This window comes from Hylobates moloch, unplaced genomic scaffold (assembly GCF_009828535.3).
Source record: "Hylobates moloch isolate HMO894 unplaced genomic scaffold, HMol_V3 SCAFFOLD_11, whole genome shotgun sequence".
NCBI lineage: Eukaryota > Metazoa > Chordata > Mammalia > Primates > Hylobatidae > Hylobates > Hylobates moloch.
In genome coordinates, this window is record NW_026652286.1 from 580,184 (window position 1) to 601,977 (window position 21,794).

General features: G+C 45.8%; 1 protein-coding gene across 1 annotated transcript in view; it reads left to right on the plus strand.

Moving 5' to 3' along the window:
- The window catches only part of AGBL2 (AGBL carboxypeptidase 2), a 59,358-nt gene extending 40,889 nt beyond the window's left edge, over nt 1–18,469 (plus strand). Inside the window, exons 13-19 of the mRNA XM_032165932.2 lie at nt 3,361–3,427; nt 4,588–4,713; nt 5,222–5,329; nt 9,159–9,245; nt 11,602–11,688; nt 14,356–14,428; nt 18,117–18,469. Coding sequence (XP_032021823.2) covers nt 3,361–3,427; nt 4,588–4,713; nt 5,222–5,329; nt 9,159–9,245; nt 11,602–11,688; nt 14,356–14,428; nt 18,117–18,343 — 775 coding nt within the window. The 3' untranslated portion in view covers nt 18,344–18,469. The remainder of the gene's footprint in view (nt 1–3,360; nt 3,428–4,587; nt 4,714–5,221; nt 5,330–9,158; nt 9,246–11,601; nt 11,689–14,355; nt 14,429–18,116) is intronic.
- The last annotated feature ends 3,325 nt before the right edge of the window (nt 18,470–21,794 follow it).

Consider the following 21,794-nt stretch of genomic DNA (forward strand, 5'->3'; position numbering starts at 1 on the left):
GATGGCTCATGTCTGTAATAACAGGCATGATGGCTCATGTCTGTAATCCCAGCACTTTGGGAGGCCGAGATGGGAGGATTGTTTGAGGCCAGGAGTTGGAGACCAGCTTGGTCAACATAGTGAGATCCCATCTCTATTTTTAAAAAAATTTAAAAAGAAATAAATAGGGCCCAAGGGGAATCAATTCAGAAACAGGCAGACTCTACAGTCTAGTGGCTCAGCAGAGACACTCTGATGCGTATGGTTAAGAATTATTGAAACCAATTTGCCAGCCTCTGCCTCAAGAAACTGCCTGTCACAGTCTCCAGTGGGGTTCCACCTATTCATTGTCACGATTGCAAAGGAAAGCAGACTGTGAGTGTACAAGCCCAGTTTGAGTTTGCTCTGTGTATGTACACACATAGGTTTTGACACTTTCTGGGACATACTGCTTTTAGTGCTTTTGGCCCATTTGCTAACATTTTCTACCAACAGGACTTCCAGTGTCCTAAAAGGCTACTCCTTGACTAGAAAAACACCTTGTGAGAACAGGGAATTGGGAATTAGGTCAGAGAAGATGGGGTTTTCTTCCTGCTGTCTTTCTGTGGGACTACTACTCATTGTGCACTGAGAGGAGCGAGGGGAGCAGAAACAGAATAAAGGGCTGGGCAGCTGAATGGTTTGAAATCCTGACTTCTCCCATGTGATTCGAGCTCTGTGCCAATAAGTGTTTTTTGTTTGTTTGTTTGTTTTTGAGATGGCGTCTCACTCTGTAACCCAAGCTGGAGTGTAGTGGTGCGATCTCGGCTCACTGCATCATTGCAATCTCCACCTCCCGGGTTCAAGCAATTCTCATGCCTCAGCCTCCCGAGTAGCTGGAATTACAGACACCCGCTACCACATCCAGCTAATTTTTTTGTATTTTTAGTAGAGATGGAGTTTCACAATGTTGGCCAGGCTTGTCTCGAATTCCTGACCTCAAGTGATCTGCCTGTCTTGGCCTCCCAAAGTGCTGGGATTACAGGCATGAGCCACCACGCCCGGCCTTGTGCCAGTAAACTGTATGTATAGACCCCCGTCATAGAGAACAGCTCTTGGTTCTAGCCAACTAAACCCCAGGAAAGGGGAAAATATAATGTGACACTTAAGCAAAAGACATGAAGAAAGAAAGGTTTGATTATTTGAGTTTTCATTCATCCTAGCCCTTGCAGAAAGAGGGAGGACACAGTTTGTGAGGGAAGACTTTAGATTGGTCTAGATGAGCATCCAAACCTTTTTTTTTTTTTTCAGAAAGAGTATCGCTCTGTCGCCCAGGCTAGAGTCACTTGCACAGTCACAGCTCACTATAGCCTCAACCTCCTGATCTCAAATGATCCTCCCAGCTCAGCCTCCCCAGTAGCTGGGACTACAGGCATGCACCACCACACCTGGCTAGTTTTTGTATTTTTTTTGTAGAGACAGGGTTTTGCCATGTTGCTCAGGCTGGTCTCAAACCCCTGGGCTCGAGATCTTTGAGCCTCAGCCTCCCAAAGTGCTGGGATTACAGGTGTGAACCACTGTGCCCAGCCACCTTTTTTTTTTTTTTTTTTTTTTTTTAATAGAGACAGGGTATCACTGTGTTGCCCAGTCTGGTCTTTAATTCCTGGCCTCAAGCGATCCCTCCTGCCTTGTCCTCCCAAAGTGGGGATTACAGTCATGAGCCACCATGCCTGGCCTCATTCAAAACTTTTGAAGGAAAATTGGGGTGATAAAAGTAATCTTGGTCTCTGACCTGAAGGTTCTTTTTGTTATTTATATTTTTTTTGTGATAGGTTCTTGCCCTGTTGCTCAGACTGGAGTGCAGTGGCACAATCTCAGCTCACTGCAGCCTCAAATCCCTGGGCACTAGTGGTCCTCCTGTCTCAGCCTCCCAAGTGTCTGGGACCACAGGCAGGCACCACCACTACCAGCTAATTTAAAAAAAAAATTTTTTTTTTTGTAGATACAGCGACTTACTGTGTCTCCCAGGCTCAGATTCTTTATTAAACACATTTGTTTATATATTGAATACATTTCTTCAGAGTACCTGTCAGGATCCTGGATTTCTGAATTGGTACCAGCCAAAGAGGAATAAATGAGAAAGAGCCCTTGTTTTCAAACAAATGACAGTCCTCTGCTGTTCTCTAGGCCTGCACATTGAGAATCCTGTGGCCTCTCACAACCTCCACCAAGGGCGATTTTGCCCATCTGGCCAGTATTTGCTTTGCCATATGGATTGCAAACTCTTTGGTGCCAGAGGCTCTGCCTTGTTCATCTGTGTTCCCTGTGCCTAACACACTGCTTGGCATGCAGTAGGTGTTCGGAGTGAATGAATGAATGTGCTTGTCAATAATTCTTTTTTTGGGACCGGGTGCAGTGGCTCACGCCTGTTATCCCAGCACTTTGGGAGGCCGAGGCGGGAGGATCATGAGGTCAGGAGATCGAGACCATCCTGGCTAACACGGTGAAACCCCATCTCTACTAAAAATACAAAAAATTAGCTGGGCGTGGTGGCGGGTGCCTGTAGTTCCAGCTACTCGGTTGACATAGGGAGACTCTGTCTCAAAAAAAATTTTTTCTTTTTTTTTTTTTTTTTTTTTTTTTGAGACAGCTTCACTCTTGCCGCTTAGGCTGGAGTGCAATGGCGCAATCTCGGCTCACTGCAATCTCTGCCTCCCAGGTTCAAGCGATTCTCCTGCCTCAGCCTCCTGAGTAGCTGGGACTACAGGCGTGCGCCACCACACCTAGATAATTTTATTGTATTAATAGAGATGGAGTTTCACCATGTTAGTCAGGGTGGTCTCAAACTCCTGACCTCAGGTGATCCACCCACCTCGGCCTCCCAAAATGCTGAGATTACAGGCATGCGCCACTGCGCCCAGCCATCAAGAATTCTTAGTACTTGCTTGGGCGCAGTTGCTCATACCTGTAATCTAAGCACTTTAGGAGGCTGAGGCAAGAGGATCGCTTGAACACAAAAGTTCAAGACTAGCCCAGGCAACATAGTGGGACCCTGTGACTACAAGAATTTTAAAAATTAGCCAGGCATGGTGGCATGAGCCTGTAGTCTCAGCTGCTCAGAAGGCTGAGGTGGGAGGATCTCTTGAGCCTGGGAGGTCAAGGCTGCAGTGATCTATGATCACAGTACTACACTCCAGCCTGGGTGACAGAGTGAGACCCTGTCCCAAAAATATAAAAAAGGAAGAAAATAATAATTTTTAGTAATTGAAGCATAGACAATGAGAGAAATAGTAACTAGAAGATATCCTGATCCTGATCCCATACAGCTGGTCTGGTACATGTTATGCTTCCTAGACATATCAATGACAGTTATTTCCTCTTCTTTTTTTCTTTTGGAAACAGCACCAGTGGCTCTGACAGTTCTCTCTCAGATGGTCTTCCTGTTCACCTAGCAAACATAGCAGATGACGTAAGCTGAACTCTTATACCCAGGAAATAGCAGCCTTAAAAAAAACGATGACACTACCAGACAATTTGTTGGAATTTTCCAACAGTCCTAAGACCTGCAGAAAATATACAATAGTGTCCTAACTAGTCACCCTGCCCTAAAGTCTCTCGTTTTTCCTTTATAACTTTGTTGCTTAATTTTTAAGGCCACCTTAAGGTAACACCCAAACTGAATCTTTTAACCACACATCTAATGATCATTAATATCTGGACCTGACATTATTGCCATAAGTAATCTGATTTCATACTGTAAATCACAGATATTTGGTTATTGGTATAAGTGCCCCTTTGTGTTTTTTTGTTTGTTTGTTTTTTGAGATGGAGTCTTACTCTGTCTCCTAGGCTGTAGTGCAGTGGCGCAAACTTCCGCCTTCTGGGTTCAAGCAATTCTCCTGCCTCAGCCTCCTGAGTAGCTGGGATTACAGGTGCATGCCACTACACCCGGCTAATTTTTGTATTTTTAGTAGAGATGGGGTTGACCATCCTGGTCTCAAACTCCTGACCTCGTGATCTGCCCGCCTTGGCCTCCTAAAGTGCTGGGATTACAGGCATAAGCCACTGCACTGGGCCTTTTTAAATTTTTTTATTTTTATTTTATTTTTTTTTTTTTTGAGATGGAGTCTCACTGTGTCGCCCAGGCTGGGGTGCAGGGGCGTGATCTCAGCTTACCACAACCTCCACCTCCCGGGTTCAAGCAGTTCTCCTGCCTCAGCCTCCTGAGTAACTGGGATTACAGGCACCTGCCATCTCACTCGGCTAATTTTTGTATTTTTAGTAGAGGTGGGGTTTCACCATGTTGGCCAGGCTGGTCTCAAACTCCTGAGCTCAAGTGATCCACCCACTTCAGCCTCCCAAAGTGCTGGGATTACAGGCGTGAGCCACCACGCCCAATCGTAAGTACCTCTTTGGCAGTTTATCTACAACAGTGGGATTTGGGGGTATTAAGTAGGAAGCATCCTCCAGTAAGGGGGGAACTGAACTGTATGTTTCTTCTCCAAACCAGCACCACGAGTCTGCATACTGAGTTAGCCTTTGTGTCTTGAGTTTTGCATGAAGAGTGCCACGTGTGGGTGGGCCTAGTTCTGGAATCCTCAATGACCAGTTTCTCTACTTTCGGAATAGCTGACTCAGAAAAAGAAGATGTTTAAGAAGAAAAAAAAGAAGTCACTTCAGACTAGGAAACAGCGAAATGAGCAGTATCAGAAAAAAAATTTGATGCGGAAGTTAAAGTTAACAGAAGATACCTCAGTAAGAAAGACTTGCTGGCTATTTCTACTGTCTGGTTTCAGAGCATTCCATAGAGGGATAAGGAAAGGGGGTTAAAGTTTACTCTAAACCAAAAAGGGGATGGAGATTGGGGCAGGGGGAGACTTTCTGTTTTGGGATCAGAACCCTTCCAGGGGCCCTCCGGACATCTCTGAGCAGGTTTCAGTCTTGGACCACTGATCCTCTCCTACACTCTGGCATAGGAAGTGTGGGTTTCAGCCAAGTCTGAATTTCCAGAGAAAAGACATGATACTGGAATGGTAGTGGCTAGAGCTAGTCAGGAGTAGATGGATGGCTGGGGGCCAGGCCTGGTCCAGGCTAAGACAGCTGGATAGCTCATCAGTCTTTGTCCAAGCTGCCACACTCCCACCATACCCTCTGCTTTTCTAAAGACAAACGTGCTTTCAGAAGTACACGTTTTGCTGTTGGGTAAATTGGATCAATTTTGAATAGATCAATTGAAAAAGATTCTCTTTTCACTCAATCCTAGGAAAGGGCAGGATTTGCTTCTACTCTGCAAAAGCAGCCAACCTTTTTCAAAAACTCAGAGAATTCCAGTTTTTCACCAATGAAAAATGAAAACCCCAGGTTAAATGAGGTAGTATTTTTGTTTTTCACTCTTTGTCACACAGATCCTCTAACCTCTCGAATTAGCACCTCTCTCCCACAACGTGACAAATGTAGTAGCCATTTACGTTACCCTAACCTGACAGTGCCACTGGGAGCAAGAAAGCATTAAAACTGGGGGAGACATTGACACTGCTTTGGATTAGACATGACTGAAGTCTGGAATCAAATATTGGCGATTTGTGATTTTACACCAAGAACATAAGAACAGGCTGCCTTGCCTACCATCCGTTCATCCATCTACCCACCCATCTACTCAATCAGCAAATGTTAGTTTAAAATAAATCAACGAATTTTACTGGGCACCTACTACATGCCAGTCCCTTTACTGGATGCTGTGAATGCAACCTTGAACAAAATACTATCCCTGCCTCAGGGACTTCAGAATCCGGTGGAGATTTCAGCAGGTAGGAAATTGTATCACAGAGTAGGATGCAGTGGCAGCACAGAGGAGAGACACTCAACCAATGTTTAGTACTTTATAGTTTTATGGCTATAAAATCTTTGATTTTTTTTCTTTTTTTTTTCTTTTTTTGAGACGGAGTCTTACTCTATTACCCAGGCTGGAGTGCAGAGGCAATCTCAGCTCACTGCAAGTTCCACCTCTTGGGTTCAAGTGATTCTCGGGCCTCAGCCTCTGGAGTAGCTGGGATTACAGGTGTCCACCACAATGCTCGGCTAATTTTTGTATTTTTACTAGAGGCAGGGTTTCAACATGTTGCCCAGACTGGTCTCAAACTGCTAAGCTCAAGTAATCCACCCACTTTGGCCTCCCAAAGTGCTGGGATTACAGGCATGAGCTACCATGCCCAGCCAAAATCCTTGATTTTTTTAGTGTGAAAAAATAGGCTGTCCGGGCATGGCGGCTCACACCTGAAAGCCCAACACTTTGTGTGTTTTCTTTTTTGTTTCTTTTTTTGAGACAGAGTCTCATTCTGTCACCAGGCTTGAGTTCAGTGGCGTGATCTCAGCTCACTACAACCTCCACTTCCCGGATTCAAGTGATTCTCCTGCCTCAGCCTCCCAAGTAGCTGGGATTACAGGCACCTGCCACCTCGCCTGGCTAATTTTTGTATTTTTAGTACAGACGAGGTTTCACCATGTTGGCCAGGTTGGTTTTGAACTTCTGATCTCAGGTGATCCGCCTGCCTCAGCCTTCCAAAGTGCTGGGATTACAGGTGTGAGCCACTGCGCCTGGCCAAACCCAACACTTTGGAAAGCTGAGGCAGGAGGATCACTGGAGCCCAGGAGTTCAAGACCAGCCTGCACAACATAGTGAGACCTCATCTCTACAAAAAATAAACAAAAATTAGCTGATCATAGTGGTGCACATAATCCCACCTATCTGAGACACTGAGGTGGGCAGATCACATGAGACCAGAGTTGGAGGCTGCAGTGAGCCATGATCATACCACTGTACTGCAGCCTGGGTGGCCAGGCACGGTGGCTCACATCTGTAATCCCAGCACTTTGGAGGCTGAGAGAGGAGGACTGCTTGAGTCCAGAAGTTCGAGACTAGCTCTGGCAACATAGCAAGACATAGCAAAAAATTTTTTTAAAAATTAGCTAGGCATGGCTGGGCACGGTGGCTCATACCGGTAATCTCAGCACTTTGGGAGGACAAGATGGGTGGATCACATGAGACCAGGAGTTCAAGACCAGCCTGGTCGACATCACCATGTTGGCCATCTCTACTAAAAATGCAAAATTAGCTGGGCATGGGGGTATATGCCTGTAGTGCCAGCTACTCAGGAAGCTGAGTCACAATAATTGCTTGACCTAGGAGGCAGAGGTTGCAGTGAGCTGAGATTACGCCCAGCTTGGGCAACAGAGCAAGACTCTGTCTTAGAAAAAAAAAAAAGAAGAAAAAAAATCAGCTGTGCATGGTGGCGAATGCTTATAGTCTTAGCTACTTGGGAGTGGGAGGCTGAGGTAGGAGGATCGCTTGAGCCCGAGAGATCAAGGCTACAGTGAGCTGTGATCCTACCACTGCACCCCAGCCTGGGCGATAGAGCAAGACCCTGCTAAAAAAAAAAAAAAAAAAAAGGGGTGGGGTGGGAGGTGGGTTTTGAGGTCAGGTACGGTAGCTCACACCTGTAATCCCAGCACTTCGGGAGGCAAAGGTGGGAGGATCACTTGAGGCCAGGGACCAGCCTGAGCAACACAGCAAGATCCTATCTCTACAAAAAATTGTAAAACTTAGCTGGATGTGGGCCGGGCGCGATGGCTCACGCCTCCAATCCCAACACTTTGGGAGGCCGAGGCAGGCGGATCACGAGGTCAGGAGATTGAGACCATCCTAGCTAACACAGTGAAACCCTGTCTCTACTAAAAATACAAAAAATTATCCGGGCGTGGTGGCACATCGCTGTAGTCCCAGCTACTTGGGAGGCTGAGGCAGGAGAATCACTTGAACCTGGGAGGCAGAGGTTGCAGTGAGCCGAGATCACGCCACTGCACTCCAGCCTGGGCAATAGAGCGAGACTCCATCTTAAAAAAAAAAAAACTTAGCTGGATGTGGTAGCCTGCTCCTGTAGTCCTAGCTACTTGGGAGGCTGAGGTGGGAGAATCACTTGAGTCCAGGAGTTTAAGGTTACAGTGAGCTGTGATCCTGCCGCTGCACTCCACCCTAGATGACACAGTGAGACTTTGTTCCAAAAAAAAAAAAACAAAAAACAAAAAACGGTTTTGGTACAATAGTTAGTAGCTGATTCTTAGGGGATAGGGTGCAAAATGGGCCCTCCTCATGTGAAACACTACCCTATGGTTAATAGTGCTGAACGGGCACGGTGGCTCACGCCTGTAATCCTAGCACTTTGGGAGGCCGAAGTGGGTGGATCACCTGAGGTCAGGAGTTCAAGACCAGCCCAGCCAACATGGCGAAACCCTGTCTCCACTAAAAATACAAAAATTAGCCAGGCGTGGTGGCAGGCGCCTGTAATTCTAGCTACTGGGGAGGCTGAGGCAGGAGAATCACTTGAACTCAAGAGGTGGAGGTTGCCGTGAGCCGAGATTGCGCCATTGCACTCCAGCCTGGGCGACGAGCGAAACTGTCTCAAAAAAAAAAGAGTACTATAGGCCGGGCACAGTGGCTCACGCCTATAATCCCAGCACTTTGGGAGGCCGAGGTGGGCAGATCACCTGAGGTCGGGAGTCTGAGACTAGCCTGACCAACATGGAAAAACCCTGTCTCTACTAAAAATACAAAATTAGCAGGGCATGGTGGCGCATGTCCGTAATCTCAGCTACTTGGGAGGCTGAGGCAGGAGAATCGCTTGAACCCGGGGGGCAGAGGTTGCAGTGAGCCAAGATTGCACCATTGCACTCCAGCTTGGGCTACAAGAGTGAAACTATAATGAGGTACTATAATGAGGTCTCACTATGTAATACTGGGGAATCCCCACAGAGCACAGCTGGTGGCAAGAGCATACATACATTTTGAAGTCTGCCTTGAGTTCAAATTTCAGCCCCACTATTTAATATTCTGTGAGTCATCTGATCACCCTGGGGCTAAGCTTCTGCATCTGAAATACTGAGGTAATAATATCTACATCCTAAAGTTGTGAGAATTAGTGTGAAAGTGTAAAGCACCTGGCATATCATAGGCACTCAGTAAATTAGTCACCTTTCCTCCTTTGAATTGTTTTTCCTTCTTTGAGTTATGTTTTGCCTGTCCTTTTATGTGGGAGTATCACAGTGAATCAACATGTATGAATAAGAAGCAAACGAATAATGTATATTCACTGTAATCACACTTGCTCAAGTGGAAAATTTAGTGAGGATATGTTCATTTATTTTAGACAAATTTAAACAGAAGACACAAAGACACCCCCCTGGACCCATCAATGGCCACCCTGATTCTGCCTAAGAATAAAGAGAGAATGCAGGTACTTCACCCAATATACTGTATATACTTATATGCCAGCGATTAATTTTAATTAGTTCTCAAATGTATTATGTGATTCAGAGGGGCGGTGATGCACAGTCCAGTTTTACCTTCTCGGATTTGTTCTGCTCAGGTGAATATCTAAGGCATTTTGCATCCTCAGGCTACAAACCACCTGGCCGCTGGAGCATAGCAGGGCTGGAAGGAGCCCACCTAGAGCTAAAAGCTTACCATTGAAAATTTCATTTCATTTCAACGAACATTTTTTAGGCAGTCATTATTTTGAAACGCCATGGCAACATGTCAGGTAAGAAAGTGACAGGGAATAATACACCTGTTCTCAGCCTTAGGAGGTTAACAACACACAGAGTGTTGCCATGAATTATGAGGTGTGCTTCACATTGCAGTGTTACCACTGACCATTCAGTACCAAGGTTTGTGAATTATTTTTTTTTGTTTTTTTTTGTTGTTGTTGTTGTTATTTTGAGATGGCGTTTCACTCTTGTTGCCCAGGCTGGAATGCAATGGCACAATCTCAGCTCACCACAACCTCTGCCTCCTGGGTTCAAGCGATTCTCCTGCCTAAGCCTCCCCAGTAGCTGGGATTACAGGCATGTGCCACCACAACATGCGCTCCATGTTGGTCAGGCTGGTCTCGAACTCCTGACCTCAGATAATCTGCCCGCCTCGGCCTCCCAAAGTGCTGGGATTACAGGAGTGAGCCACCACACCTGGCCAATTATTTGCCTTTTTTAAAAGAGTAAGTTTGGTCTGGCACAGCTCCTCATGCCTGTAATCCCAACACTTTGGGAGGACAAGGCAGGCAGATCACGTGAGGCCAGGAGTTCAAGGCCAGCTTGGCCAAAATGGTGAAACCCCATCTCTACAAAAAATACAGAAATTAGGCTGGGTGTGGTGGCTCACGCCTGTAATCCCAGCACTTTCAGAGGCCGAGGCAGGTGGATCACCTGAGGTCAGGAGTTCGAGACCAGCCTGGCCAACGTGGTGAAACCTTATCTCTACTAAAAATACAAAATTAGCCAGGTGTGGTGGCACACACCTATAATCCTAGCTACTCAGGAGGCTGAGGCAGGAGAATCACTTGAATCCGGGAGGCAGAGGTTGCAGTGAGCCGAGATCACAACATTGCACTCTAGCCTGGGCAATGAGTGAGACTCCCTCTCAAAAAAAAAAAAAAAAAAAAAAGACAAATATTAGCAGAGCATGGTGGTGCGTGCCTGTAGTCCCAGCCACTCAGGAAGCTGAGTCACAAGAATTGTTTGAACCCAGGAGGCAGAGGTTGCAGTGAGCTGAGATTGTGCCATGGGTGACAGAGTGAGACTCTGTCTCGAAAAAAAAAAAAATTATGTAGGCATGGTGGTGCATGCTTATAGTCCTAGCTACTTGGGAGGCTGAGGTAGGAGGATCACTTGAGCCTGAGAGGTCAAGGTTGCAGTGAGCTGTGATCCTACCACTGCACCCCAGCCTGGCTGACACAGCAAGACCCTGTCTCAAGAAAAAAAAAGGGTTTTGAGGTCAGGTACAGTAGCTCATGCCTGTAATCCCAGCACTTTGGAAGGCAAAGGTGGGAGGATCACTTGAGGCCAGGAGGTTGAGACCAGCCTGAGCAATACAGCAAGATCTTATCTCTACAAAAAATTGTAAAACTTAGCTGGATGTGGTAGCCTGCTCCTGTAGTCCTAGCTACTTGGGAGGCTGAGGTGGGAGAATCACTTGAGTCCAGGAGTTTAAGGTTACAGTGAGCTGTGATCCTGCCGCTGCACTCCACCTTAGGTGACAGAGTGAGACTTTATCCCAATAAAAAAAAGAAAAAAAAAGTTTTGATACAGTAGTAGCTGATTCTTAGGGGATAGGGTGCAAAATGGGCCCTCTTCATGTGGAACACTACCCTATGGTTAACAGTGCTATAATGAGGTCTCACTGTACGATACCGGGGAATTCCCACAGAGCACAGCCGGTGGCAAGAGCGCAAATTTTGAAGTCTGTCTTGAGTTCAAATTTCAGCCCCACTTTTTAATGTTTTGTGAGTCATCTGACCACCCTGGGGCTGTTTCTGGATCTGAAATATTGAGGTGATAATATCTACATCCTAAAGTTGTGTGAATTAGCGTGAAAGTGTAAAGCACCTGGCATATCGTAGACACTCAGTAAATTAGTCACCTTTCCTCCTTCAAACTGTTTTTCCTTCTTTGAATTATGTTTTGCCTGTCCTTTTCTGTGAGAGTATCATAATGAATTAACATATATAAATAAGCAAACAAATAAATAATGTATATTCACTGTAATCACACTTGCTCAAGTGGAAAATTTAGTGAGGATATGTTCATTTATTTTAGACAAATTTAAACAGAAGACACAAAGACACCCCCCTGGACCCATCAATGGCCACCCTGATTCTGCCTAAGAATAAAGAGAGAATGCAGGTACTTCACCCAATATACTGTATATACTTATATGCCAGAGATTAATTTTAATCAGTTCTCAAATGTATTATGTAATTTGGAGGGGTGGTGATGCACAGTCCAGTTTTACCTTCTTGGATTTGTTCTGCTCAGGTGAAAATCTAGGGCATTTTGCACCCTCAGGCTACAGTTACCACTGACCATTCAGTACCAGGTTTTGTGAATTGTTTGCTTTTTTAAAAGAGTAAGTTTTAGGCCGAGCACAGTGGCTCACGCCTGTAATCCCAGCACTTTGGGAGGCCAAGGCAGGCAGATGATTTGAGGTCAGGAGTTCGAGACCAGCCTGGCCAACATGGTGAAACCCCGTCTCTATTAAAAAATACAAAAATTAGCCGGGCATGGTGGTGTGTGCCTGTAATCCCAGCTACTGGAGAGGCTGAGGCAGGAGAATCGCTTGAACCCAGGAGGTAGAGGTTGCAGTGGGCTGAGATCATGCCATTGCACTCCAGCCTGGGTGTGGATACTCAGTCTTAAAAAAAAAAAAAAAGTGGAAGAGTAAGTTTGGTCAGGTGTGGTGGCTTACACCTGTAATCCAAGCACTTTAGGAGGCTGAGGCGAGTGGATCACCTGAGGTTAGGAGTTCAAGTTCAAGACCAGCCTGGCCAACATGGCCAAACCCTGTCTCAACTAAAAATGTAAAAATTAGCTGGGTGTAGTGGTGCATGCTTATAACCCCAGCTACTCAGGAGGCTGAGGCAGGAGAATCACTTGAACCCAAGAGGCAGAGTTTGCAGTGAGCCAAGATTGCACCACTGCACTCCAGCCTGGGCGACAGAGTGAGACTCTTTCTCAAAATAAATAAATAAAATATAAAAACTTTAAAAAATGAATAAGTTTGAATGAATTCATATTTTATCCCTATAATAACATTCATCATGCTCATTTGCACTCACATGTTTTTTCCTGAAAGGGAGGAAAAAAGAGGTGGTGAGGCCAGGCGCGGTGGCTCATGCCTGTAATCCCAGCACTTTGGGAGGCCGAGGAGGGTGGATAACCTGAGGTCAGGAGTTCAAGACCAGCCTGGCCAACATGGTGAAACCCCATCTCTACTAAAAACCAAAAAATTAGCCAGGCGTGGTGGCACACACCTGTAGTCCCAGCTACTTGGGAGGCTGAGGCAGGAGGATCGCTTGAACCTGGAGGTGGAGGTTGCAGTGAGCAGAGATCGCACCACTGCAGCCTGGGCGACAGAGTGAGACTCCGTCTCCAAAAAAAAACAAAGGTGGCAAAACAGCCAGTGAGCTGTTGTTTCTAACAGCCCAGGGTATGTGCACAGGAGGGTGTTGTTCACATGAGTCTGGGTGAAACACAGGTTGAGAATCAGTGGATTAAGTTAGGTGTACTAGATACAGAGTGGATGGTTCTCCCAGTGGTTGGATTCCCTGCTGTCTTCCCAAGTCTGTTGCTTGGGAATTCTTGCACTGATGCTCTCATTTACCTCTCAGTGTCTTCTAGTGTCTACTATGTGCAAGGCCCTTAAAAGACATGAAGACAAGATCCTCTAGGAGTGACAAGACTGATAGTCCAATCACCATATTATGATAGAAAATGAAGAGCAGTGAAAAGATAGGCTTAAATAAAGTCAAATTAAAGAGAGTTTCAGTCCTGACAGACTAATCAAGAATGAGCTTGTCCTCTTTCTTCACTTAGCATTCATTGCTGGAAGCCTATGAGTAGCAAAAACCATATCCCAGAACTGAAACATACTAATTAGGTTGTAACATATAACCATGAATTCAGTTAAATCCAGCGTAGTGGATGAATGTTATCCAAACCTTTATCTTCATTTTCTTAAAAAAATTTTTTTTTTGAGACAGGGTCTTGCTCTGTCGCCCAGGCTGGAGTGCAGTGGCACGATCTTGGCTCACTGCAACCTCTGCCTGCCAGGCTCAAGCGATTATCTCACCTCATATTTTCTTAAAATTTATAGTGTGATACTTGTGTAACAGAGATGTGGGTATTTAACTTCTATAACATGTCAGATAAACATAATTGAAAGAAATGAGGCCATCCGCCACCTTGACAGATTGTTTTTCTCTTTTTTTGTGTAATGTTTCTAGACAGCTTATAAAATTCAGTCCTTCTGCTTTTGGGGGCAATTAAAATGTTGCCCATGTTGGCCGGCGTGGTGGCTCACGCCTGTAATCCCAGCACTTTGGGAGGCCAAGGCAGGAGGATCACTTGAGGTCCGGAGTTTGGGACCAGCCTGGGCAAAATGGCAAAACCCCATCTCTACTAAAAATACAAAAAAAATTAGCCAGGTGTGGTGGTGGACGCCTGTAGTCCCAGCTCCTTGGGAGGCTAAGGCAGGAGAATTGCTTGAGCCCAGGAGGCAGAGGTTGCAGTGAGCTGAGATTGTGCCATTGCACTCCAGCCTGAGCAACAGAGCAAGACTCCATCTCAAAAAAAAAAAAAAAATGTTTCTCATGTTGACCTTGATTTGGCTAAGGGACCAGGACAAATGCTCAATTCACCTCTGTTCTATAACAGTGTCAACTACTTTTATATTTGGGGAAGAAATGCAAATACTTCTCACCAACTCCTTGTAAAGCCAACCTCAACCCTAACTACATCTTTAGAAATGGCAAAATAAAGTGAATTCAACTTTTTAAAATCTTATTTGCACAGAATAAGAAGCCAGGCTTTACAGTATCATGCTCTCCAAAGAGAACCATAAACTCCAGCCAAGAGCCAGCTCCAGGTATGAAGCCAAACTGGCCTAGGAGCAGATATCCTGCCACAAAGAGAGGCTGTGCTGCCATGGCGGCATACCCATCCTTGCACATATACACATACCCGTAGGTGAGCCTGGGCTGTGCCACACAGGCACTTCATCAGGGGTTTTGAGATTAGACACATTTTGTAATGGGGGAGATGTATGACTGGGAACTGCATTTACTGTGTGGTGCACTCATGCACTGACCTTACACTTTGTACTTATACTGTGGGCATGTGGTCAAGATGCATACCTCATGAATTCAACTACTTTTTCATAAAATGAAATTTTATTATGATGTGTAAAAATGCTTTATCAGAAACTGAAGTGTGTTCTCATGGCGCACTTCATGGCAGCACAGATATACCTCATTTTAACCAATAGATATTCTCTCTAAAATTATGTGCAAATCAATTTTTAAAAATCAAACTCTATGTTAAACACATTTTGGGAGTGTGCTATAATAAAAAAAAAGTGTTGTGTCAAAGCTTTCTAGTGACGGTCAGTCCTACTGCTGTATGTCAGGTTTGCTCAGAATGAGGTATTCCCACATAGAAATAACAATGCATGTATTACCCAGAATTTAATGTTACGTATCTTATGTTCAGTGAGGTTTTGTCAATTTTTTAGCCTGATGATTAAAATTCTTTCTCTCTAGCCAGTTGTTTCCTTTGATTGGTTAACTGCATACTTTTATGTGAACAGATATTTTTTATCCGCCTTTTCTTTCCAATAGCCTCTCCTGAGCACCAAGCAAAGTCGGCCAGCTGCAGCCTGCAGCCTGTCATGCCAACACGCTGGAGTCATTTACGGGGGGGGGGGGGGGGTCACTCCAGCTCATGCCAGGAGCCCTATTTTGACTACTTTTTTTCTATCACATGGGATTGAAAGTTTTCTAGCACATTTTTCATTATCACTTTTAAACTTTCAGCCACCATCACTACCTGGATTACTAGTGATTAGAACCACATGACAACACAAATTTTATTGCAATCCCAGTGTGGGAGTATTTTAAAAATATTTTAGAACAGTTTTAGATTTACAGACAAATTGAGCAGAGAGTACAGAGAGTTCCTAGGTGCAGCTACCCTCAATCTGTGAGTCTTTTTAAGGGGAATATCAGCCCATACTTTTTTTTTTTTTGAGATGGAGTCTTGCCCTGTCACCCAGGTTGGAGTGCAGTGGGGCAATCTTGGCTCACTGCAACCTTCGCCTCCCTGGTTCAAACAATTCTCCTGCCTCAGCCTCCTGAGTAGCTGGGATAACAGGCGCCACCACCACACCCGGCTAATTTTTGTATTTTTAGTAGAGACTGAGTTTCGAACTCAGGCCTTGCTGGTCTCGAACTCCTGACCTCGTGAGTCTCCCACCTCAGCCCCCCAAAGTGCTGGGATTACAGGCATGAGCCACCACACCTGGCCCCCATACTCTTTATATAGGGAGTTTGCAAATGGCCTTCTTCTATGCCGTACCTTACATACATCCTAAAACTATTAGTCAGCATTTTAAGTATCTAGAAAGCACCAGCCAAAACCCCACTTTTTATTCCCAAAAGGATATCCTTAAAGGACAAGTCCCAAAAGCAAACCTTGCTTGAAAGTTGTTCAGAAATTCAGCCGGGTGCTGAATTCATGCCTTTGGGAGGCGGAGGCGGGTGGATCAGTCGAGGCCAGGAGTTCGAACCAGCCTGGCCAACATGGTGAAACCCCCGTCTCTACTGAAAATACAAAAATCAGCAGTGTGTGGTGGTGTGTGCCTGTAATCGCAGCTACTCTGGAGGCTGAGGCAGGAGAATAGCTTGAACCCAGGAGGCAGAGCGTGCAGTGAGCCGCCCGGCCTGTGAACATGGTTTCTTTCGAAGCCTTACTCTTTGGACCACAGGGCCTAATGAAGGTCCTATCACCATCTGGTGGCAGCATATCTTTGTTTTTGGAGAGATGACAACATCTCTTGAAAGTGAGATAGGCCAGGCATGGTGGTTCATGCCTGTAATCCCAGCACTTTGAGAGGCTGAGGCAAGTGGATCCCTTGAGCCCAGCAGTACGAGACCAGTCTTGGCAACGTGCTGAAACCCTGTCTCTAGCAAAAAAATACAAAAATAGCCGGGTGTGGTGGCACATGCCTGTATTCTCAACTACCCTGGAGGCTGGGGTGGGAGGATCACTTTAGCCCAGGAGGTGGAGGTTGCAGTGAATTGAGATCATGCCACCATACTCCAGCCTGGGTGAGAGACTCTGTCTTAAAAAAAAAAAAAAAAAAAAGACCAGGAGCGGTGGCTCATGCCTGTAATCCCAGTACTTTGGGCTGAGGCGGGTGGATCACGAGGTCAGGAGTTCAAGACCAGCCTGGCCAAGATGGTGAAACCCCGTCTCTACTAAAAATGCAAAAATTAGCCAGGCTTGGTGGCAGGGGCCTGTAATCCCAGCTACTCGGGAGGCTGAGGCAGAGAACTGCTTGAACCCGAGAGGTGGAGGTTGCAGTGAGCCGAGATTGTGTCACTGCGCTCCAACCTGGGCAACAGAGCAAGAGTCCTTCTCAAAAAAAAAAAAAAAAAAAAAAAAAAAAAAAGGTGCATTGAGCAGTGATTGACTTAGGAACTATGGAGAATGCACTGATGCATAAGATTCCACTCCTGCCCATGTGTTTAAAATCTAGATGGAGAACAAAGACTAGTAGGCAAAACAAAGCAGTCAGATGTTTTGCTAGGTTCAGAACACTGTAGTGAGTTAAAGAGCCACCAATGTGGCATTTAGAACACCTGAGTTTGAATCCCACAGAGCCTGGGGGCAGGTAGGCATGGGGCAGTTGCTTAATAGCTCTGCACTTTTACTACCTGACCTTAAAAGTGAAGTGTCTGTCCAGGTGAAATGATCTGTAAGTTCCCTTCATTTGACCACTACTCTTAGCTGTTGATCATACATTGCAATAATGTGCTTTAAACAGTTTCCCTCTTCAGCCTGAGCTAGCTAGGTCTTCTCTCCCTCAATCTCTGGTCTTTGGGGAAACAAGGTCTCTTTGGTTTCTCTGAGTACAGTTCTTCTCATCTTGTTGCTAACCAATTTTGATACATGCTGGCCGGGCGTGGTGGCTCACACCTGTAATCCTAGCACTTTGGGAGGCCGATGCGGGCAGATCACCTGAGGTCGCGAGTTCGAGACCAGCCTGACCAACATGGAGAAACCCCATTTGTATTAAAAATGCAAAAAATTAGCGTGGTGGTGCATGCCTGTAATCCCAGCTACTTGGGAGGCTGAGGCAGGAGAATCGCTGGAACCCGGGAGGTGGAGGTTTTGGTGAGCCAAAATCACGCCATTGCACTCCAGCCTGAGCAACAAGAGCGAAACAAGGTCTCAAAAAAAAATAAAATAAAATAAAATAAAAAAGATATATGCCATCTCTCCTCATAGCCCCCTGAACTGCCTATTCCTAGATTATTGGATTTAGTGACCAGAAATCACATGAATAAACCCCTTCACAGCTCCAGTCATTCCCCTTTCTTTTGGCTTCATTTCTTCCCCAATTCAGTCCAGACTCCAGGGTTCGTGACGTCAACCATTCTCTTGCCAGCACCCCAGTGTCCTCACCCTCTGTCCTTCTGCCACATCCACCTGGTAGTTCCCCAACTTTGGACCAGCCAGTCATCTCAGCCATCTGTCTTCTCTACTGTACCCAGGCTGCCAAGATGGCTTCGGGAAAATATGCCATCGAGTGGACCTAGGCCAGCACACAAGTATCTCCTTCAGCCTTGGAAATCTATCTTCTGCTTCTGAAACTGAAGTTCCCGCACCTTTCCCCCTCCATGGCTATTTCACACCTCCATTTCAAGTCTCGTGCTCCCTCTCTGCTGCCACCTTCCTCCGAGCAAACAGCCACACTAGTGAAGACTGGTTCAGACGCTAGGCTCCCGTGAGGCAGGGGTAGGAAGATAACTTCAAACAAATTCTGAGGTCTCTTTGATAGGTTTGTTTATGTAATGGCATTGGCAAATCAGAACATTTTAGACATACTATATGCTTGAACAAATGAATAAATGTGTTGGTGTTGTTGAAAGCCAAGAACTCATTATTTCTTTTCTTTTTTTTTTTTTTTGAGACAGAGTTTCGCTCTTGTTGCCCAGGCTGGAGTGGGGTGGCACAATCTCGGCTCACTGCAACCTCCACCTCCTGGGTTCCAGTGATTCTCCTGCCCAGCGTCCCAAGTAGCTGGGATTACAGGTGCCCACCACTGCGCCCGGCTAATTTTTTGTGTGTGTGTATTTTTAGTAGAGACAGGGTTTCATCATGTTGGCCAGGCTGGTCTTGAACTCCTGACCTCAGAACTCCACCTGCTTCAGCCCCCTAAAGTGCTGGGATTATAGGCGTGAGCCACCGCACCTGGCCAGAACTCATGATTTCTAAAACATGTATATGTCTGAACATAGACATGTATGTATACACAAGTATGTATGTGCATATGTGTATGCATATTCATATATGTAGATAATGTGTGTATGTGTATTCAGCTCTATCTGCTAAAAAGGGCTAAAATCAAATACATCCCATTAGCAATCAGAACATTTTGCACTGAGATCTTGGTCTCTAATACATTCCTCACTAAAAGGAATCAGGGTTCATTAGACAAATGTCTGGGGCAATGTAGATATGAGATGAGGAGCCTGAAACATTGTGTTATGTCAAAAAGTAAAAAAGTGCTGGGGGCGGCCGGGCGCGGTGGCTCACGCCTGTAATCCCAGCACTTTGGGAGGCTGAGGCGGGCGGATCATGAGGTCAGGAGATCGAGACCACGGTGAAACCCCGTCTCTACTAAAAATACAAAAAATTAGCCGGGCGTGGTGGCGGGCGTCTGTAGTCCCAGCTGCTCAGGAGGCTGAGGCAGGAGAATGGCGTGAACCTGGGAGGCGGAGCTTGCAGTGAGCCGAGATCGCGCCACCGCACTCCAGCCTGGGTGACAGAGCGAGACTCCGTCTCAAAAAAAAAAAAAAAAAGTGCTGGGGGCGTCACAGGATAAAGGAACCAATTTGAAGGAGCTCCCACTGGCCAAATCTGGGATATTAGGGCACCAAAATGATTAAGGACATTAATAAACTATAACCCATTGAGAAAATAGGAATCATGAGTTCATATCATGAAAGAGAAAGAGAGGAAGAGTGCTCTTGTTTAAGAAGAATGAAGCTGAGGTCGATCGTGAATGTAGAAGTAGTGCTGCAATTGGGAATTCATTATTTTGCAATTATTGTAGTAAAATGGATCAGGCAAGAAGTACCTATGGATGCAAAATTTAGGAGGAAACTTGAGGAGCAAGATATTTGCATGGTTTTTTTTTTTTTGAGATGGAGTCTTGCTCTGTCACCAGGCTGGAGTGCAGTGGCACAATCCTGGCTCACTGCAACCTCTGCCTCCCGGGTTCAAGCGATTCTCCTGTCTCAGCCTCCCGAGTAGCTGGGATTACAGGCGTGCACCACTACACCCAGCTAATTTTTGTACTTTTTAATAGAGACGGGGTTTCACCATGTTGCCCAGGATGGTCTTGATCTCTAGACCTTGTGATCCGCCTGCCTCGGCCTCCCAAAGTGCTGGGATTACAGGCATGAGCCACCGTGCCCGGCTTTGCATAGTTTTAAAGTGTCTCCACTCAGATTGCTTATTAGTTGGAAGGGAAAAAGTAGTGACTGTATAATAGGGCAATTGGACACCACCTTAACCGTGTGATTGTTTAGGGGCAGATGGACATTCCGTGCCCTCTGATGGAAAGCCTGAGACGAACGCATCACTTAAGTAGTATTCTGGTTGGAAATGCATACCTTGAATCTAATCATGAAAAAACATCAGATAAAACCAAAATAAGGAACATTCTGCCAAAAAGAATCTAGACTCTGGCATCAGGATGCCTGGGTTCGAAGGCTTTATGACCTCTCAAAGATTCAATTTCCTCATCTGTAAAACGGGAATACAAACAAGACCCACTTTTCAGAACTGTTGGGAGGACCAGACAAGAAAATGTACATAATGCACTTAGTAGAGTGCTCTACACACAGAAAACACTCGGGAGTGGTGAGCTGGCATCACTCTTGTCCACCTTTACTTCTGTTCCGTTCCTTTGTTCTATTTTTTTGAGACAGTCTTGCTGTGTCACCCAGGCTGGAGTGCAATGGCACCATCTCTGAGCACTGCATCTTCCGCCTCCAAGGTTCAAGTGATCCTTGGTTCAAGTGATCCGAGGTTCAAGTGATTGTAAACCTCAGGGAGCTTACAATCATGTAGGAAGGTGAAGGAGGAACAGGCACATCACATAGCAAAAGCAGGATTGAGAGAGAGAGAGGGAGGGGGAGGGGCCACATAATTTTAAATGACCAGCTCTCATGAGGACTCAACTATCACAAAGACAACACCAAGCCATGAGGGATCCGCCCCCATGATCCAAACACCTCCCGCCAGGCTGCCCCTCCAGCATCCATGCTCATAATTCAACATGACATTTGGACAGGGATAAATGTCCAAACTATATCGGGGTTTTATTTTTAGTTTACACTAGCAAATTATCAAACCTTAGGAGAGGACTGTGGAAACCCTGATTTATAACCAGTTGGGCATAAGGGTCTTTATAAAAGGAAGGCAGGAGGATCAGACTCAGAAAAAGGACATGTGAATGATGTAGGATTTATGCTCCTTAGTTCAGCTAAATCCAGGTTCTTGTCTCACGACCAGGAAAAATTAGGCATGTGGCCACATTGAAGAATAGAACTTACTAAATGAAGGGAAAGCTTTCAGCAAAGAGAGGGGTCCTACAAAAAGTTTCCACTTCACAACTGAATACCAGGGCTCCCACACATGAGCTGAAGAGGCGAGGCTCCTCTCCAGCATACGGCACGAAATCCCAGTAGCTCAACCCTGATCCCCCAGTGCACATTCGGGCATGCCCACACAAGCCATGGGTAGTATCAGAAAGGCAACACTCAATTGGTTAAAAGGCATTATTCAGAGAAAATCAATAGGGAAAGGGCGAGCAAACAAGAGCAGAAGATCTCCCTGTGGGTTGCAGGTTTCATCTGGAACCAGCAGTCCCGTTTTTGGCCTTCAGGCTGTTTTAGGCTTGAAGGTGGGGTTTTCACCAAGTACCCTTCCCTATCTGCCCAGGCATTTGTCTGCCTCCTGCCTCTATCGTGAAGACAGAAGAGGTTGAACTGATGCCCTTTGAAGTTGGAGGAAGTGGCCAGAAGCCAAGGAATGCAGATGGCCTCTGGAAGCTTGAAAAGGGAAAAACACAGTTTCTCCTCTGGAAACTGCAGAAGGAATAGCGCCTTGGCAACACCTTGATTTTAACCCTTTAAGACTCATTTCAGACCAGGCATGGA